General features: G+C 54.9%; 1 protein-coding gene across 6 annotated transcripts in view; it reads right to left on the bottom strand.

Moving 5' to 3' along the window:
- The window catches only part of Ttc7a (tetratricopeptide repeat domain 7A), a 111,210-nt gene that overhangs the window by 3,523 nt on the left and 92,168 nt on the right, over positions 1-15,519 (bottom strand). For all 6 annotated transcript variants that reach the window (XM_052746503.1, XM_052746504.1, XM_052746505.1 and 3 more), the window contains one exon: positions 9,223-9,425. In XM_052746503.1, the coding sequence (XP_052602463.1) occupies positions 9,223-9,425 (203 nt within the window). The remainder of the gene's footprint in view (positions 1-9,222; positions 9,426-15,519) is intronic.

Genomic DNA, 15,519 nt, shown 5'->3' with positions numbered 1-15,519 from the left:
CAGGGAGTGACCGAGGCCCGAGGTGGCCAGCAGGGCCCACCAGAGAGGGTGTTCTGAGCTTGCTTTCTGGCACTTTCCTCCACAGCAAGTTTTACTGGCAAAAAAGAGTCCCACTGCAGAGGAGTTAGAAATCCCATGGATCTCTAGCTGAGCCTGGTGGTGCAAGTCTGTCATCCCGGCCACTTGGGAGGCTGAGGCAGGAGGATGACAAGTTCAAGGCCTGCGTGGGCAGCAGAGTTCCAGGCTGGCCTGGGGAACTTAGTGAGGTCATATCAAAATAGAGAACTGGGGGTGTAGCTGAGTGGTACACCACTTGTCTAATATGTGGGAGGCCTTAAATTCAACCCCAGGATGACAAAGAAAGAAAAAAAGAAAGAAAGAAAGAAAGAAAGAAAGAAAGAAAGAAAGAAAGAAAGAAAGAAAGAAAGGGGAACGGGTGTTTGGGAAGGAGCCAGATGTGTCTGCAGGCTGAATACGTGTGTCTCAGTAGAGGACAAAGCCCAGAGCTCAGCAGTCAGAAGGCCTGGCTGGGTTGAATCCCAGCTCTGCCACTGACATGTACTGTGACCCCAGCAAACAGACATCACTCTTTTCCCTATCTGAACCTGGAGATGGGACAGTCCTTCCTCACAGGGCCATTGGGATTCCGGAAGGACGGAGTTGGAGAATCCAGACACCCGGTAGGCAGCTGGCACACGACAGTCTCTTTAGGAGGAGCACAGGGATGTGGGGCAGGGAGAGGCCAGCACTGCCCACGTCTGGGAGACGGCAGGATCCTCCGTTAGGGAGGGCTGCGCCGTGGATATGGCTCATGGCCCCCTGCCCCAACATGCTGACCTTAGAGCCTGAAAGAAGACACCAGGCCAGGCCGGGGTCAGGCTAAGGCCTGGAGGCCCAGGGCCTGTAACAGGATCCGTGGCCACCTGCCCCTGACACCAGCAGCATTTGTGTTTGGTAGCAACTCGGCACTGTTTGCTGCCCGACAGCTGGGTGGGACCCAACCACAGGAAGATGCAAGGTCTCACCTGCTGTCCCCAGCCTGGCGCTACCCCAGGGGCCATCAGCACCCTCTGGGACGCTTCGTGGGCTGCGGGAACAGGTCTCCAGGGAGATGGTGGGAACACAGAACTGGTGTCTCAGTTCCATCCGCATGTCCCCATTAGGTCCTCTCTCCCTCCCTGGCTGTCCCTTGTCGGCTGAGAGGAATCTAGTCCTGTGAAGAGGCCCTTAGCTGCTGACCCTTCACTGGGGTGCCGTGACTGGGCTGCCGAGTCACAGGGATTTGGTAGCCATGGACAAGTCATCTGTGACCATGGAATACTATAGCTGTAAGGCGTACTTGGGCTAGAAACAGCCACCACCGGGGGACAGGCCTGTGTTCAAAGCCTCCAGAAGTTCCTGTCTCTAGGCCCTCTTTCCCCAGCTCTCAGGGCGGGTACCTGCCCATATCCACGTTTCAGGGCTCTGCTCTCCCAGGAAGCCTTTCCTGAGGAGAGCAAGCCTCAAGAGACACCACCTCCAAATCACATTAGGTTACTGTGGGGCTCTCGCGTGTCTCCCCGGCTTGTCCTCCAGGAGGAGAGGGACGGTGCCATTTGCCTGCCAGCCTCTCTGCTCTAGGCAGGGCAGCAGCTTGACAGAAGCCAGGGGGGAGGGACCTGGACGCAGAGCCAAGGACACCTGGCTCTGCCTTAAGGGCTTCCTGGGCTGGACTTCAGGCCTCCCCGAGCCCCCAAAGCAGGCAGTCTGAAAACCGAGGGGGATGCGGGCATTTCCCTGTTAGGAGCCAGGTTTTCTGTGGAGCTACAGGTTAGAATTGAGGCTACAGTTTGGCATAGAGAGGGTCTTGCCAGCCTTTTCCTATGCTCTGCCACTCAACACTACCTCTGTCTCACCCCACTGATCCAGTGCCCGTGGTGTTTCCTAGAGTTGAGGCCAGGCCGGGTTGGGTGCGGCTTTATCGTCTTTTGCGTCTACCCTGGGAAGCAGTCCTTAGTTCTAGGCCAGCTGTGGGCCAAGCTGAGTGTTCCTCCCCACCCCTGCCCTAAAGTATTTATAGAAGCTATTTTGGGAATTTTCTTTCTGAGCTCCAGGCACATTCCTGGGATTCTGTAACAGCCTTTCCAGCTGGGAAGCTGGGAATCAGCTGGGAGGCTGCGGGAGTCAGCAGGTCCCTGGAGGCCCCGGGAGCCATTGCACAGGAAGTCTCCTCTTCAGGCACATTTGGGGAGGCTGCATGCTTCCAGGCCAGTGCTCCAGGTCTGATCAGGTGTGTCACTGTCAATCTGTCTAGCCAGACTGGGGACATACCCTTCAAGTCCCACATCCCTTCCAGAACATGGTCGCTGGAGTCACAGGCCAGTTCTACTTCCCTGTTGGAAGCGAAGGATGCAACTCTTTCCAGATCCACCCAGTGCCCAGCGGATATGCTAACCCCAGGTCTCTTGAAGAGGCCCTTGCTGAGGAAGGTACCCAGATTCCCCGGGAGCCCAGCCTAGGAGGAGTCATCTAGGGTAGGTGGTGGCTGCTGACCTTATGTTACCAAACTCATGCCCTTTCCTTTCTCTTGTGGGTCTCCGGGGTGCGGTGTAATGGTCTAGAGACCCAGCTGGCTTCTCTGACTGGCTGGGGCTATCTGTCTTCAAAGGAGCCTCTGGGCTAAGAGGCCAAAAGCACTGCCCAGAGGCAGGTCACATCTTGTGATGCTGTGGCTCACAGAGACCAGGAAATAGAAGTTTTCGAAAGCCAGGCCCACCTCTGGCCAAGGCTGGCCCTGACCCATCCTCTTAAATTCTCAGGGGTCCAGCAGGAGGCTGAGCTTTAGTGGAGAGACCAACAGCCATTTGAGGAAAGGGTGGCTTATTGGACAAGGGGGTTAATTAGGGGGGTTGCACCCTGTGGCAACCTCCAGACCGTCTTTCCCGTTCCTTTGTTGATAAAGTGGATTCTGGAGCTAAATCAAGTCAACTGTGCCCAACTGTCATCATGATCTGAACCTGTGCCCAGCCAGGCAAGCCGGGCCGGGCAGGGTGGGGGTGGGGAGGAGATTCTAAACCCTGGCGGTCTGATGCGGGAATGGGTAGCACCTTGCACCTAGGGAGCACCCAGAACTCTTCCCCACCTCTGCTTCTGTTTGCCACCAGGAGCATGCCTCCAGGGAGAAGTGGAGAGGGACTCACAAAGAAATCACCTCAGCTGGGGGTCGGATGGCCAAGATGGTCCTACCCAATGAACTTGCCTGCCAGAGGGCAGCGGAAGCGTCAATCGATGGCTCCCCCGACCCCCATTCTCCACAAACGACAAGATTTCTGGTCTTCCCACTCACCCAGTTGCCTGCACTTCTCAAGCGATGCACTGCGGCTCAGCTCTGGAGCCGGCAGCACACCGCTTTGGCCCCTGCGACCCAGGGCGCATGCAGCAGAGGCAGATGGGTCTGGGGGCCCTGAGGTCCGGCTGCTCTGGGTGCCATTGCTCTGCCCATCACTAGAGAAACCCCCAGCCCCCAAATGGCAGGGCACCAAGCTTTACTTCTCAGCCTCTCAGGACACCCTTCCTCTGGAACGCCAGCAAACAGATGGTGAACCAGCCTGGCAGGGTGACAGCCCAGAGCGCAGGGCCAGCAGAGCCAGCAGAGAGCCTCCCCAAAGCCAGTCAACCACAGCGCCTCTTCAGCTACCTCAGCTCAGCCAACCAAAGAGGCTGCAAGACGAAGTCGCAAATCCCCCCTCTTCCCTCCGCCTGGATCCTCTGGGGAGGCAGTCACTCCTCGCCTTAGCTAAGGTCAGTGTGGCCTTGCACTCAATTCATTCGGTCCCATCCAGGACACACGTGGGGCCTGTGCCCTGAATACCTGTGCCCGGGTCACCTTTTTCTGGGGGACTTGGTGCAACACGCCTCCGAGCTTGCCTCAACCAGGAGCAGTGGAACACAGCCCAGGAGCTCCACTTCATAGTGACCAAGGTACAGATGACCTCAGCCACTGGCCCCTGACCTTACACAATTAGTTAACGTCATTCTAACAGCAGCCCTGTGTACTAGGCACAACCATGCCCATTTTACAGACAGGAACACTGAACCTCTGAAAAGGTGAAGGAACCTTGGCCAAGGTTAAAGAGTGAGCAAGGCAAAGTGGACCACAAGTGCAGGTCAGGTGGGCTTGAAAGCCACGTTCAACCTCGGGCCAGCTCTCCCTGAGCCAGCTCCTAAACTGCGGTCTTAAAACGCATTCTAGCTAACCAGTGCCAGAAGCAGTCCCAAGGGAGTTCTGACCTCTCTGTCTTGGCTTTTCACTTCCTCCTCAGCTCCCTACCGATCATCAATATTCCCTGGAACTACAAAGCAATCTGTACCAAAGACCCTTACCCACATTGATACGATATGGTCCAACAGAAGTCCACATAAAGGTACGGCTAGAGCTCAGGCTACTTGCCACTGTGGGACTCATGGGCACTCTGCACAGCTTTCAGCTCATCTGAGCCCTAAAACACGCTTTGAAGTCACAAGGGCCAAAATCATTATTCCCCGTGACATAAGGAAGAAAAAAAAAATCTAGCCCAGCAAGCGACATAATGCCTCAGCTCTCTCATAAGTTGTGGGTGGGCAAGGCTGGCCACTTCTGGTTTGCCACCCCTAGAATCTAGTACCACTCCTCCAGGACTGGGATGGCTGGGTGGGGATGCCACACAGGCCTTTATAACCAGAGTCCACCTCTCTGGCCTCAGAAACCAGTCCTCAGTGCTGTAGATGGGAGGCGTCAAGAGTTGTGGAAGATGTGCAAAGATGTCTCTGAGGTCACGGCCATTTCTGATCGCCTAGGGTGGCTGCTGCACGCTGTAAGGAGTGGATCAATGAGGGAGAATAGTTAAAGTCACTCTGCTATCAGGGAGGAAAGAGCTGGAAACAGTGCTACCTCCCTGCCTTCCCAGGGCATGTGGAAGAAGAAAGAGATGGCCGCAGAAGGAACTGCATCCCTGGGCATTAGACTATGAGCCAAAGCTGGTACAGAAGAGCTTCCCACTGTGACTGTGGTGCCCAAGGCGGAGAGGTTCTGGCAGAACCTGCAGCTAATCCCCAAGAAGTGAGCAGGAAGCTGTGTCTCTGGGGTCCATCCCTGGGAAAGCAAGGCAGATGCTACCCACAAAGACCTTGCATGCCCATGAACACCCACTCAGGGCTGAGGGCCTCAAGTTGTCCCGGGAGCAGAGAAGCACCTTGAACTCCGTGGGCAAGCCAAGGGTGGAGGGAGCGGGGCCACCCGAGGCTGGAGCTCGAGTCTTTAGTGGAGCCGAAGGGCTGCAGAATGTACTATCCCTACATAGGCCACCTTGGCAAAAAGGCTATTTTGAGCTAACGGCAACTAAAGAGGAGCAGACACAGGAAAAACTCTGCCTTCTGCCCATTTGCCCAAAAGCAAAGACATTTACAAAGCCCGCTTTCATCTCTATCAGAGGGACAAAGGTCGGTTACAGAAGTCAACACTATGTCCTTATGGGACCCAGAACGGCACCATAGAACGTACACAGCCAAGCTCACTCAGGAGCCTCTGTCCACCATTAACTTCCCATTTGTCTTCCCCAAACCTGCTGTCCCCAGAGATTCGAGGCCCTACTCCTTTGTCTGGTCACCCCTCTAAAACCTCATGAACGACCGATGACCTGTTAAGGTGTCAACATAGGAACACCCCCTGGGAGGGCCATCACTGACATGGCCAGTCCGTTGGCCACTGTCCGGGCTCCTGTGTTCTATTTTTTTTTTTTTTTTTTTTTTTTGGTTTTTCGAGACAGGGTTTCTCTGTGTAGCTTTGCGCCTTTCCTGGGACTCACTTGGTAGCCCAGGCTGGCCTCAAACTCACAGAGATCCGCCTGGCTCTGCCTCCCGAGTGCTGGGATTAAAGGCGTGCGCCACCACCGCCCGGCCTGTGTTCCATTTTTGTTGGAGGTGTCCAGTGCTGCTGAGAAGTTCTGTGACAGAATGTAGGGCGAGAGCCCGGGGTCCCTTCCTGCCCTCCCTGAAGATCAATCCTCCTCTGAGGACACTGGCAAAGGCCCTGCTTCTCTACTCATGCTCTGTGGGGCAGGCAATGTCAGGCTTCTCAACTAGATCCTTCTGCTAACACACTTGAGTCCAAGTGCTCCAGCTGAGGGGGCTTCCGGTGGGGGAGGAAGGTGGAGACTGCCTGGTCTGATTTTCATTCGGAAACCCCTGAACGTGCATGGGTAACAGTGGATCACTGCTCTGGACTCTGCTGTGGGCACAGTAGAGTGTTTCTGTTTTTTCTCTTTTTCCTGACACAGAACTACCATGGAAGGCAATCCTTCCTGCCTGGTCTGGTGCAGAACCCTAACTTGTGTGGAGGGTGAAGTTAGAACCAGGAAGAGAGCTCCCCCATGGCATCCAGGGAGGGTGATGGCGGAACAGAGCTACAGAACATCTTAGCTTTGCAGGCTTCTGCCCCCAGTGAGCATTCCTCTCCTGGTACTTGCCAGCCCCACCCTATGACGGTGGGGTCAAGCCTGGCCCCCTACACAGTACCCTAGGAATATCCCCACCCCCTTCTTTCCAGACCCCAGGGAAGGGGGACTTCCCCATGACTTCAGAAGAATTTTCCAGCCCAGGCTTGTACGTGGCTGAAACACCACAGGGAAAGATGGCTCTCCTAGTTGCACCTACTAGGGGTTGAGTTTATGTAAAGGTTCAGTGGTGTTGGAATAGCTAGACTGTCTTCCCTGGGAACCTGCCTTGGCAACGGCTTCATGGTGGGGAGCCAGTACCCACCCCTCTATGTTCTTTTCTTTGGATAATTCTCTAAGGCTGTATCTATCCCGGAATACACGAAATGATGTCTCTTTCATTCTCTACGGATACTTTCACAAGGAATTCTTGATAGAAATAGCAAGCTGACTTAACCCACTAGAACTATTTTCCATGGTGTTATAGCACATTTAAAAAGAGCTCAGGCTCTACTGATGCTCGGTGGAAAGCAGTGATATGATTGATTACTAATGTCTGTCGGTGGAGGGGGCTGGAAAAGAGAGGTCTGTATGCTGTCTTTCTTCCTTTCCCATTTCACTGCAGACTTTCATGGGCACGATCTCATTTGATTAGAAAACCACTATAATCTGGGGACAATTATTATCCATTTACAAAAGGGGACATTGGGAACAGAGAAGTTAAGTCTCTTCTTAAGTCACCCAAGTAAACCAAGGCCAGAGCCAGGATGAGCACCCGCCCAGATGTCCTGAGTCGCAGGGCAGCACAAGGAAGGCATTTGGATGAGGGGAACACTCGAGATCAACATGCTAAAAGCATTCACACGTCTTTAGGAAAATATGCTTAGTAAATCTTCTCCAGGCTCGCAGTTTGCTATTCTTTATGCATATGTGTGGGAGGGCTGGCAGGAACAAAGCCTGTGGAAAGGGGATGGGCTGCCCACGCAGGAGCCGACTGCCCCTCTGCTCGCGGGTAACCGAGAGTGGGCGACCTGGCTCCGACTCGCTCCAGTTTCATTAAATCAGCAAGGCACCCCAGGAAGAGAAAAAAGGGACCATTTCAGTAACATCTGCAGGGAGCGACTCTGGACAGCTATTCGGTTACCATGGAAACCCATGGTTGGCAACCACTTCCATTTCAAGCAAATAGCTACAAACAATAATAAGCATAAATGAAAAATGGTACGCTGTTCCTTCAAAACTGTACTTGTTACTGGACGTTGTTGGGCTTTGGGGCTGAGACTGCAGGCTGGCATTCTCGAATCATGCCAGCCCAGCCCTCCTCGATAACGGGGTTTTCTGGACATGACCCCCAGTGAGGCATTAACCAGCAAAGCCGATGTCTGAAATGCAGGAGGAAGGGGGATGTGCCTTGTAGCTAGCAGGGCTGACCACGGGCCGGGAGGGAGCTATGGGAAGGGACAGGGCTGTGTGACGCTGTGGCCTGTGATTTCTTTATCTGGGGCTCAAAATGCAAACAGCCGAAGGAACGTGGCGGCAGGATGAGGGCTGAGCAGGGAAGCTTTGCTTGGCTCTGTTTTCAAGGACTGCTGGGGTTAGAAAGGATATAAAGATGCTTTGGTCCAGCCTTTCCCCCATTCCCTCAAGTGATTTCTGAGTATACACCCAAACTCTTTAAACCCAGATTGAAAACCAACTCCTATGGCCTCTTATCGGGGCTAAATTCCCTTCTGGCAATGGAAACCATCTGACCACACGGGACTATTCCCATCCTGTGATCTCCACGTGCCAGATGTCAGGGATACTGCAACAGCCATCCTCAAGGTGAGGGGGCATCCAATTGGAACCTAGACCTCAACAGGACCTCGCTCACTGTGGGCTCTGAAATGGTCCTTCAGAGACCACTCGTGCCTCAGCAGGTGGGCTTACTTCATGCCACTCCATCTGTCCTGATCTCTGTTGTCCAGAAGCAGCTGCAGAGAGCAGGGGCAAAGGTCACCTGCAGAGTCTTACTCTACCAGAGTAAGAAACACAATGATGTTTCCTGGACCATAGACTCTTCACTGGATGGATAAGCAAAATTAAGGTTCAGAGGTGGTGACTCACCTACCCATGATCACCCAAGGTAGAAGGTAGGTGGGACAGGATAAGCACTTCTCAGCTACCGAACCTCTCCACCCATGGGTGTAGGTGTATCACTGTGCCCTTGGTACCCAAGTCCTGAATCCATGTTCTAGAACTAGCATCTGGTGGACTCTTTTACAACCCCGGGGCCATTCTCCATATCCACTCATGCCAGACTTGACATGGCTCACCCTCGAGAACCTTGAGTCCTCCAAGGACACAGAGCTGCCATGGAATGAATGGAAGAGGCAGCCCAATGTCTGGGGAAGAGTCTGAGGACCCTCATACAAGGTATGTTGGGAAATGCCTAAAGTCTGGGGTAGCTCCCAGGTTAAGACTCTAACAAGTGGTCATGGAATCTTGGGGTATAGATCACACATAGAATTTCACAGCAATATGGAAGCCACACACACACACACACACACACACACACACACAAAATGCCAACCAACCCTTCTGGATTTTCTTTTTCATCAATGTAGACTCTGGTGGTGGGGGAAACAGCTTACCCCTCTAAGACACATACAGATGCCCCTCACAGCAGAGCTTGCAGGAAGCCTAGAGACGCCCTGGCAGCGGCAGCCTCAAGGGGCTGGTGTGAAGGGTGAAGAGACGGGAAAGGAGGTGGGGGGAGGCGAGGGGGACTCACCAGGCTGTGCATGATGCACACGCCGTCCGGGTTCACGGTGAGCGCTTCCTTGTACAGCTGCTTAGCCTCTTCCAAGTTGCCCTTCACCTCAGCCAGCCGGCCTCGCATGTAGAGCACCGAGTGAGAGGTGGGGAAGAGGCCCGCAGCCTCCTGGATGCAGAAACCTGCTTCCTTGAGGTGTCTCTGCTCCATGAACAGCTCAGCTGTGAAAACAGAGGGGCCGAGGGACGTGTGAGGGGCGGGTGGTTAAGTCAAAGGCAGCGAGCAGCCCCAGCCCACATCCCTGAGCCAAGAAAGTCACAGCACAAGGCTACCTTGCTGGGAAGTATAAAGATGACACTGAGTACCAGGCTCTAAGTGCCTACTCTGTCAGTCACGTGCTGGATACAAACTGCCTCGGCCAATGCCACACAGACCCTGGAGAAAGTACTTTCACCACCCCACTTTAGAAACCCGGAACTGCATAGACAGAAACGGATCGAGTCAGGGTTGGTACCAGGCTGTCTGACTTTAGACCCACCCGGCAGCGGGGGAATCGCGTGGCCCGGGGTGGAATGCCTGCTTGCGTGTCTTTGACACGCTTCAGTGTCTGTCCACTGCCTTTGTCCATTGCTTCTGTGGGCGAATGACAGGGTGGGGACAGACCTGGTGACTCTCCCGGAGGCCTCTCCGTCCAAGCAGATTAGCCGAGGGACTTACTAGGCCCTGGCATGCTCAGGATGAGGTGGGAGTGTGCTTAGAGGCCTGGAGGGTACCAAGTCCTGTGAAGGATGGGGGCAGTGAGATCTGGGGCCTCTGATGAGGCACCCAAGGCTCAAACCAAGTGGCACAGTGACATGGCTACCACCCGTACTTAAGGAGGCCAACTGGGGGCAAGCCCCAACTTCCCTTACAGGTAGTCTTGGAGGGAGGCACGCGTAATTAGGATCTTCACTATAAACAGTTAAGCTGAGGGGGTGGTGGCGCAGCCCCTCTTAGAAAGGCCAACTGCTGGACTGGCCTCCCCTCCCCCCACAGCCTGTCCCTAACTCTGTCACACACACACACACATACACACACACACACACACACACCCCTTGCGGCCAGCAGGCAGCATCATCAGCTCCTTCTGCAGATCTAGGGGAAGAGGTGCAGTTTCTCCCATCCCCAGGCAGCCCACAGAACTGCGCATTTCAGCCCCACACGGCACAGGCATTCGCCCACCACCGACGCTTTTAGCAACGCCGCCGCTCGCTGGCCCACTCTGCCTTTCTTTCCAAGCAGCTCCCCGGGCTGGGGCTGGGGCTGGGGCTCGGCTGCCCCCTCCCGGAGCTGGTGCCCATACGGAAGTCACAGAAGGATGGCAAGGCAGATGGGGAGCGCGGGAGGCCAGCGGAGTCTGGCTTGCGGCGCTGCCAAGAGCTTTTCCTAGCGCGGGGCTGCAGGCTGAGGTTACACCAGTTCAGAGCATGTCTGGGGTGGGGAAGGTAACAGACGCTCCCCAGTGGAAACTCCCAGAGAGAGGTGGACAGACCTGACTCAGGCGTCCCTTCTGCCCGTCGGGAAGACAGCCTAAGAACTGTAGTAGGCAGCAGGGGGGGTTCTTAGGCAGGAAGGCCACCTAAAGTTCATTGTATAATCCAATCAGCTTGCCTCATCCCAAAATATGACAGAGAGCGTTTGGAACACTTTTTTTTTTTCTTCTAATGTGGTAAGAAGCTGGGATAATCAGAGGAGGCAAACTCTCATGCTGTGGTTATAGGGACAGGTAGACATCCAAGGCTCCTCTCCTTAGAGGCAGAGTGACACCAGGAGATGGGGGCTTTGAGCCAGGCCCTCACAGGGCGGGGCTGGCCAGTGGTCAGGGATCCGGCTCTCTCCCTTTTCTGCTCTCCTGCTGAGCGGTCCCCGGGGCCTTTGCACAGGCTGTATTCCTAACCGAGTGTAGACTACGCAAGTATAGTGAGCCCTGACTACATGTCCAGTCCCCCGTAAGGAAAGACGTGGTAGTGGCAACTGAGCCACCAAAGCACTTGAGGGGTCCAGGACAGTGACACGACAGAAACCATTTCGGGGTGTTACAGGGACAGGGCAGGCCAGGTCGGTGCCACTGTGGTGTGGCCGGGGAGGTGTTTCTAGAGGAGTTCACATTTGAGCAGGTAGAGAGAAGGGAGAGGCCAACCTGCAGGCAGGCTCCGCTGTGGCAGAACCCCCAGGGGACGGTGGAGAGACGGGGGCGGGTGGGGGGGGGTGGGGGAGAGGGTGGGGGGGGTGAGGCTTGGTGCAAGGTGGATGCCCCCCCACACACACCAGCACCTGTGGGGGGGGTTCTCTGTGGATAGGAGCTCTGAGGATCCAGGGTCATACTCTTAACGCCTAGATCTCACTGAGCAGCCCCAGCCAGGCTGGGCCCACTTGGCTCCCGTCATGGCTCATTAAGCTGTTTACAACTTGCTGCCCTGCGCCTCCAAGCCCCCAGGAGACTGTCCCTAGTCCCAGCCTTGGGTACTCCTCAGTGTGGTCCTATCAACAGATTTCAATTAGTGCTGGGGACCCTGGGGCGTTCTGAGGCCCTGGACCCAGGCGAGAAGCCACACACCAAGGACCACTCCCCGAGAAGTAAGTGGGCTACTCTGCTCTCCCACGGGTCTCTATATCACTTAGGAAGCCAGGTGACGGAGTCAGAGAGGCAGGTCTCCTGAGGGCTCTGGCCACGCTGTGAACAGTCCCTCACACACAGGTCCAGCCCCTCAAACACAGGTCCAGCCTCCTTGGCAAGGCCTCAGCCTTGAAACCAGCCGCTCAGGTTCTGGGGGCTTCGATGTACCATGTCTTCCTACCCTCCGTCCTCTGGGCAGGTGCCCTCAGCAACTGCTTGCTGTTTTACCAAACATGGTGCTCTTAGCCAGCCAGCCGGCCAGCCAGCCGAGACTGCAGCAGGAGCCTGGTGGCATGGTGCCCACCACTGCCTGGATCCTCTTCCTCCTGGCTGTCGGACTCGCCATGCCCACACCCGTGTGCTCCCCTGGCCAGGGCTGGGTTAGTACGCATTGCTCCGAGCTTAGCCTTATCTAGGGCAGCCAGCAAACCTTTGTTCTTCCCTGAGTGCCAGAGCACATCCCTCCCCCAGCTCCTTTTCCCTCTTCCTGCCTTCTTTTCGCTGGTCTCATTATCCTCCCTGCCGCAGGCTCTGCCTCCTCTTCAGTCTGTTTCTGGTTCTCTTCCTCCTGGCTCCCGGGTTCCCTCCGCTACCCTCCACAGGGTACAAATGGAAAACATCTGCTCCCTGGAGCTTTGCAAGCGGCCCTTTTATTGTTCTTCTCGGAGACATCCTGGTCTAACCCTGCACCCGGGGGCTGAGTTCTCTCTCTAAGGCCCATTTCCACACTCTTGTGCAACAAGGCGGGGGGGGGGGGGGGGGGGGGAGTCTTGTCCTCAGGCTGTTCCTACGCTGAGAAGCAGGGGGCCCTTCCAGGATCTCGGGGCCTTCCCAGGTGAGAACCTGCCAAGACCTCAGAAAAAGGAAGGGGTTGTGCAGGGCCTGGGACAGGAAAGAACTAGATACAGCTCTAAAACAGTGCTTCTCAACCCGTGGGCCATGACCCCGGTGGGTCCAACGACCCTTTCACAGGGGTCGCATATCAGATATTACCATCACGATTCATAACAGCAGCAGAATTACAGTTATGAAGTAGCAATGAAATAATTGTATGGTTGGGGGTCACCACAACATGAGGAACTGTATTAAAGGGTCGCAGCATCAGGAAGGTTGAGAGCCATTGCTCTAAAAGGCATCTCCCCTGCCTGGCCTTGACCTCCACAGTGAGGACATTTTTATCCATCTCAAAGGAGGTAAGCGTGGCTCCCCCGTGAAGCAGGCCCTCAGGAGATGCGGATGCTCAGAATAAAGGTAGAGAGAAAAGGAATGTGGGTAGAGAAAGGTCAGAGGGTCACGGAGACTCCACAGAAGAGCATGGCCCTCCAGCACTGAGTCCCAGAGAGCGTGGCTGAGGTGCGGGCAGTCAGGGCCCAGGACCTCACTAGTCCTGACTGTGGGAAGGGGGGGGGCAGTGTTAGAGCGAGTGAGGAGCAGGCAAAGAGCCAAGGAAGACAGAACCAAGAATAATGAAGGGCAAAGAGGGATAAGGGGAGGGAAGGTTGAAGTCAGGTGGCTTGTGGGGCCCTTTTCTACAACATGCTGTCAGCCTGGCTCTGCCCTGAAAGGCAGGGCCCCTCCTAAGGGCTCTGTGTGACTTTCTAGCAAACTTCAGTTCAGACACACACACACACACACACACACACACACACACACACACACACACACACACACACACCCGGGGTGGCTTCCACTTGCAGGGTGAGGCCCCTAAAGCTCTCAGGTAACATGAATGACTGGGGACTGGAGACCAGGTCAGCTTCCTGCAGCAGAGAGAGCCCAGAGCTGGCCAGGAGTCCTTGGACCTCCAGGGCAGGGGAGTCCCCGTGTCCACACCCCTTCTCTCTGGTACACCATATGATGACAGAGATGCTTCCAGGAGTGAGAAGGGGTGTGTGTAGGTGTGTGTGTTGTGGAAAGGACCTCTCCACACTGGAGATTCTGGCACACACGTGCGTCTGGTAGCAGCATTCCCATTCTCACAGACCCACTGCCCAGGAAGCAAGACACCCACCCCCTACCGCTAGCCTCAGAGCAAATCCTCCCGGAAGCTGGGGGGCTTGAGGGAGTAGAAGGAGAACGTAAGTGTGGGAGAGAAAGCATAACTTTGCCAGCCAGAGTTGTTTCACGGGGGAACTTACTGACCAGACTTGGCGGCGGTTTATCCCGAACCACACTCGGGATGAGCTGGTTCAGAAGTGATGAAGGATCGGTTTCTTCTCGGCACATTCACGGGATCTATTAGCATTATTGTGTGTGCAGGGGCGGGGCTGGGTTGAGGGGGGATGCTGACCTTTATATGCTCAGCCTGGGTCAGGTAGGGCAGTTTGGGGATGAGTTGTGGCCTTGGTGACCTGGTCCTGGCAGCTTTTCCTCCAACAGGTACTCAGTACGTGCTGGTGAACATGGCGGCCCAGGGACAGAGGATGCAAATGGGTCCCAACATGCTCATGATGAGGGACCTAGGACACATTCTCTCACTCCCTTCTCGGCCATGGGAGCTGTACATCCGTCTATTTCCTGCTTCCAGAAGGACAGATCTCATGATGTATATAGTGAGGCATAGGGACATGCAGAATAATGCCAGAGTCCTTTGCAGTTGGGGACAGTCAAAGAATGGAGCCCCAGCCAATGAATCATGAGATGAGGGGATGCATGCAAATTCTACGGTATGTCCTTATGGGAAGAGGGAGGGCACTTCCCCCTCCATGTTTATCTTCTGCCTCAGAATGTGAGTGTCACAAGGAGCCACTGTGAAGTACATGGATGTGAGCAATGCCCTAGAGATGGCAGAGTGTCACCTGAGGCTGTCGTTTCTGTATGGGTGAAACAGGCTTCTCCCTTGTATAAGACAGTTTCGGATCTGTGACCACACCCGATTTGTCCGCTGTGACTTATGCTCTTCCCTGTGTCCACAGGCTGCTCTCAGATTTCTCTGGGCAGTGACATCCAGGATAATGTCCAAAGCAGGAAGGCTAACGTGTGACTTACTGAAGGGTGTATGCTTACGGTGTCATGCCCAAATTTTGCTCCAGGTTTTGAAAAGCCTTCCCCTTTCCTCAGAGTTATTGCTGGCACACGCCACTACCCCAGTATAAGGCGATGCGTCTGAGAAACCCAAGGTGCTTTCAGACGCATCCCAAGTGCAAATCCAAGACACATCAGGAAAACAAAAGGCCCGGGGAGCTACCAGCAGGGGCTCTTCAAGGGTGCAGCCCTTGAAGCTCACATGACCAAGGTGAGCTCCAGCGTGGGCTCTGTTACACCTGCCTCTCCACAGCTCTCTGAAAGGAGTAGAAGCATCACTGTTTTTCACGCCTTTACACTCCTTCAATGTTCCCTTTACTCTGCAGCCCCCGCCCCCTGCTCCCCAAGCATCCTAAGGAATCCTGAGATGCGAAGTGGGGCAAGATTTGCATTATTATTACCATGCTGTCGTGTCTAGGCTTCCTGGGAATCCTGGGCCACTTTTTCCCCCTCCAGATTCAGAGTCCACGACAGGATGCATACTAATGTGTCCACATGTGGATAGATGCCCCGGGGAGTAGCCTTGGGCTCTCATTAATGAGCATTCTAACTCTTGCCAACACCACCTACCCAGGGAACTGGTTATCTACTTCCTACTGCTTTCTATTCCATCCCCCTCCTTGGGGACTATAGCC

This window comes from Peromyscus californicus, unplaced genomic scaffold, assembly GCF_007827085.1.
Source record: "Peromyscus californicus insignis strain IS unplaced genomic scaffold, ASM782708v3 Scaffold_1__1_contigs__length_55948999, whole genome shotgun sequence".
NCBI classification, from domain to species: Eukaryota; Metazoa; Chordata; class Mammalia; order Rodentia; family Cricetidae; genus Peromyscus; species Peromyscus californicus.
This window is presented reverse-complemented; position numbering and strand designations above follow the sequence as displayed.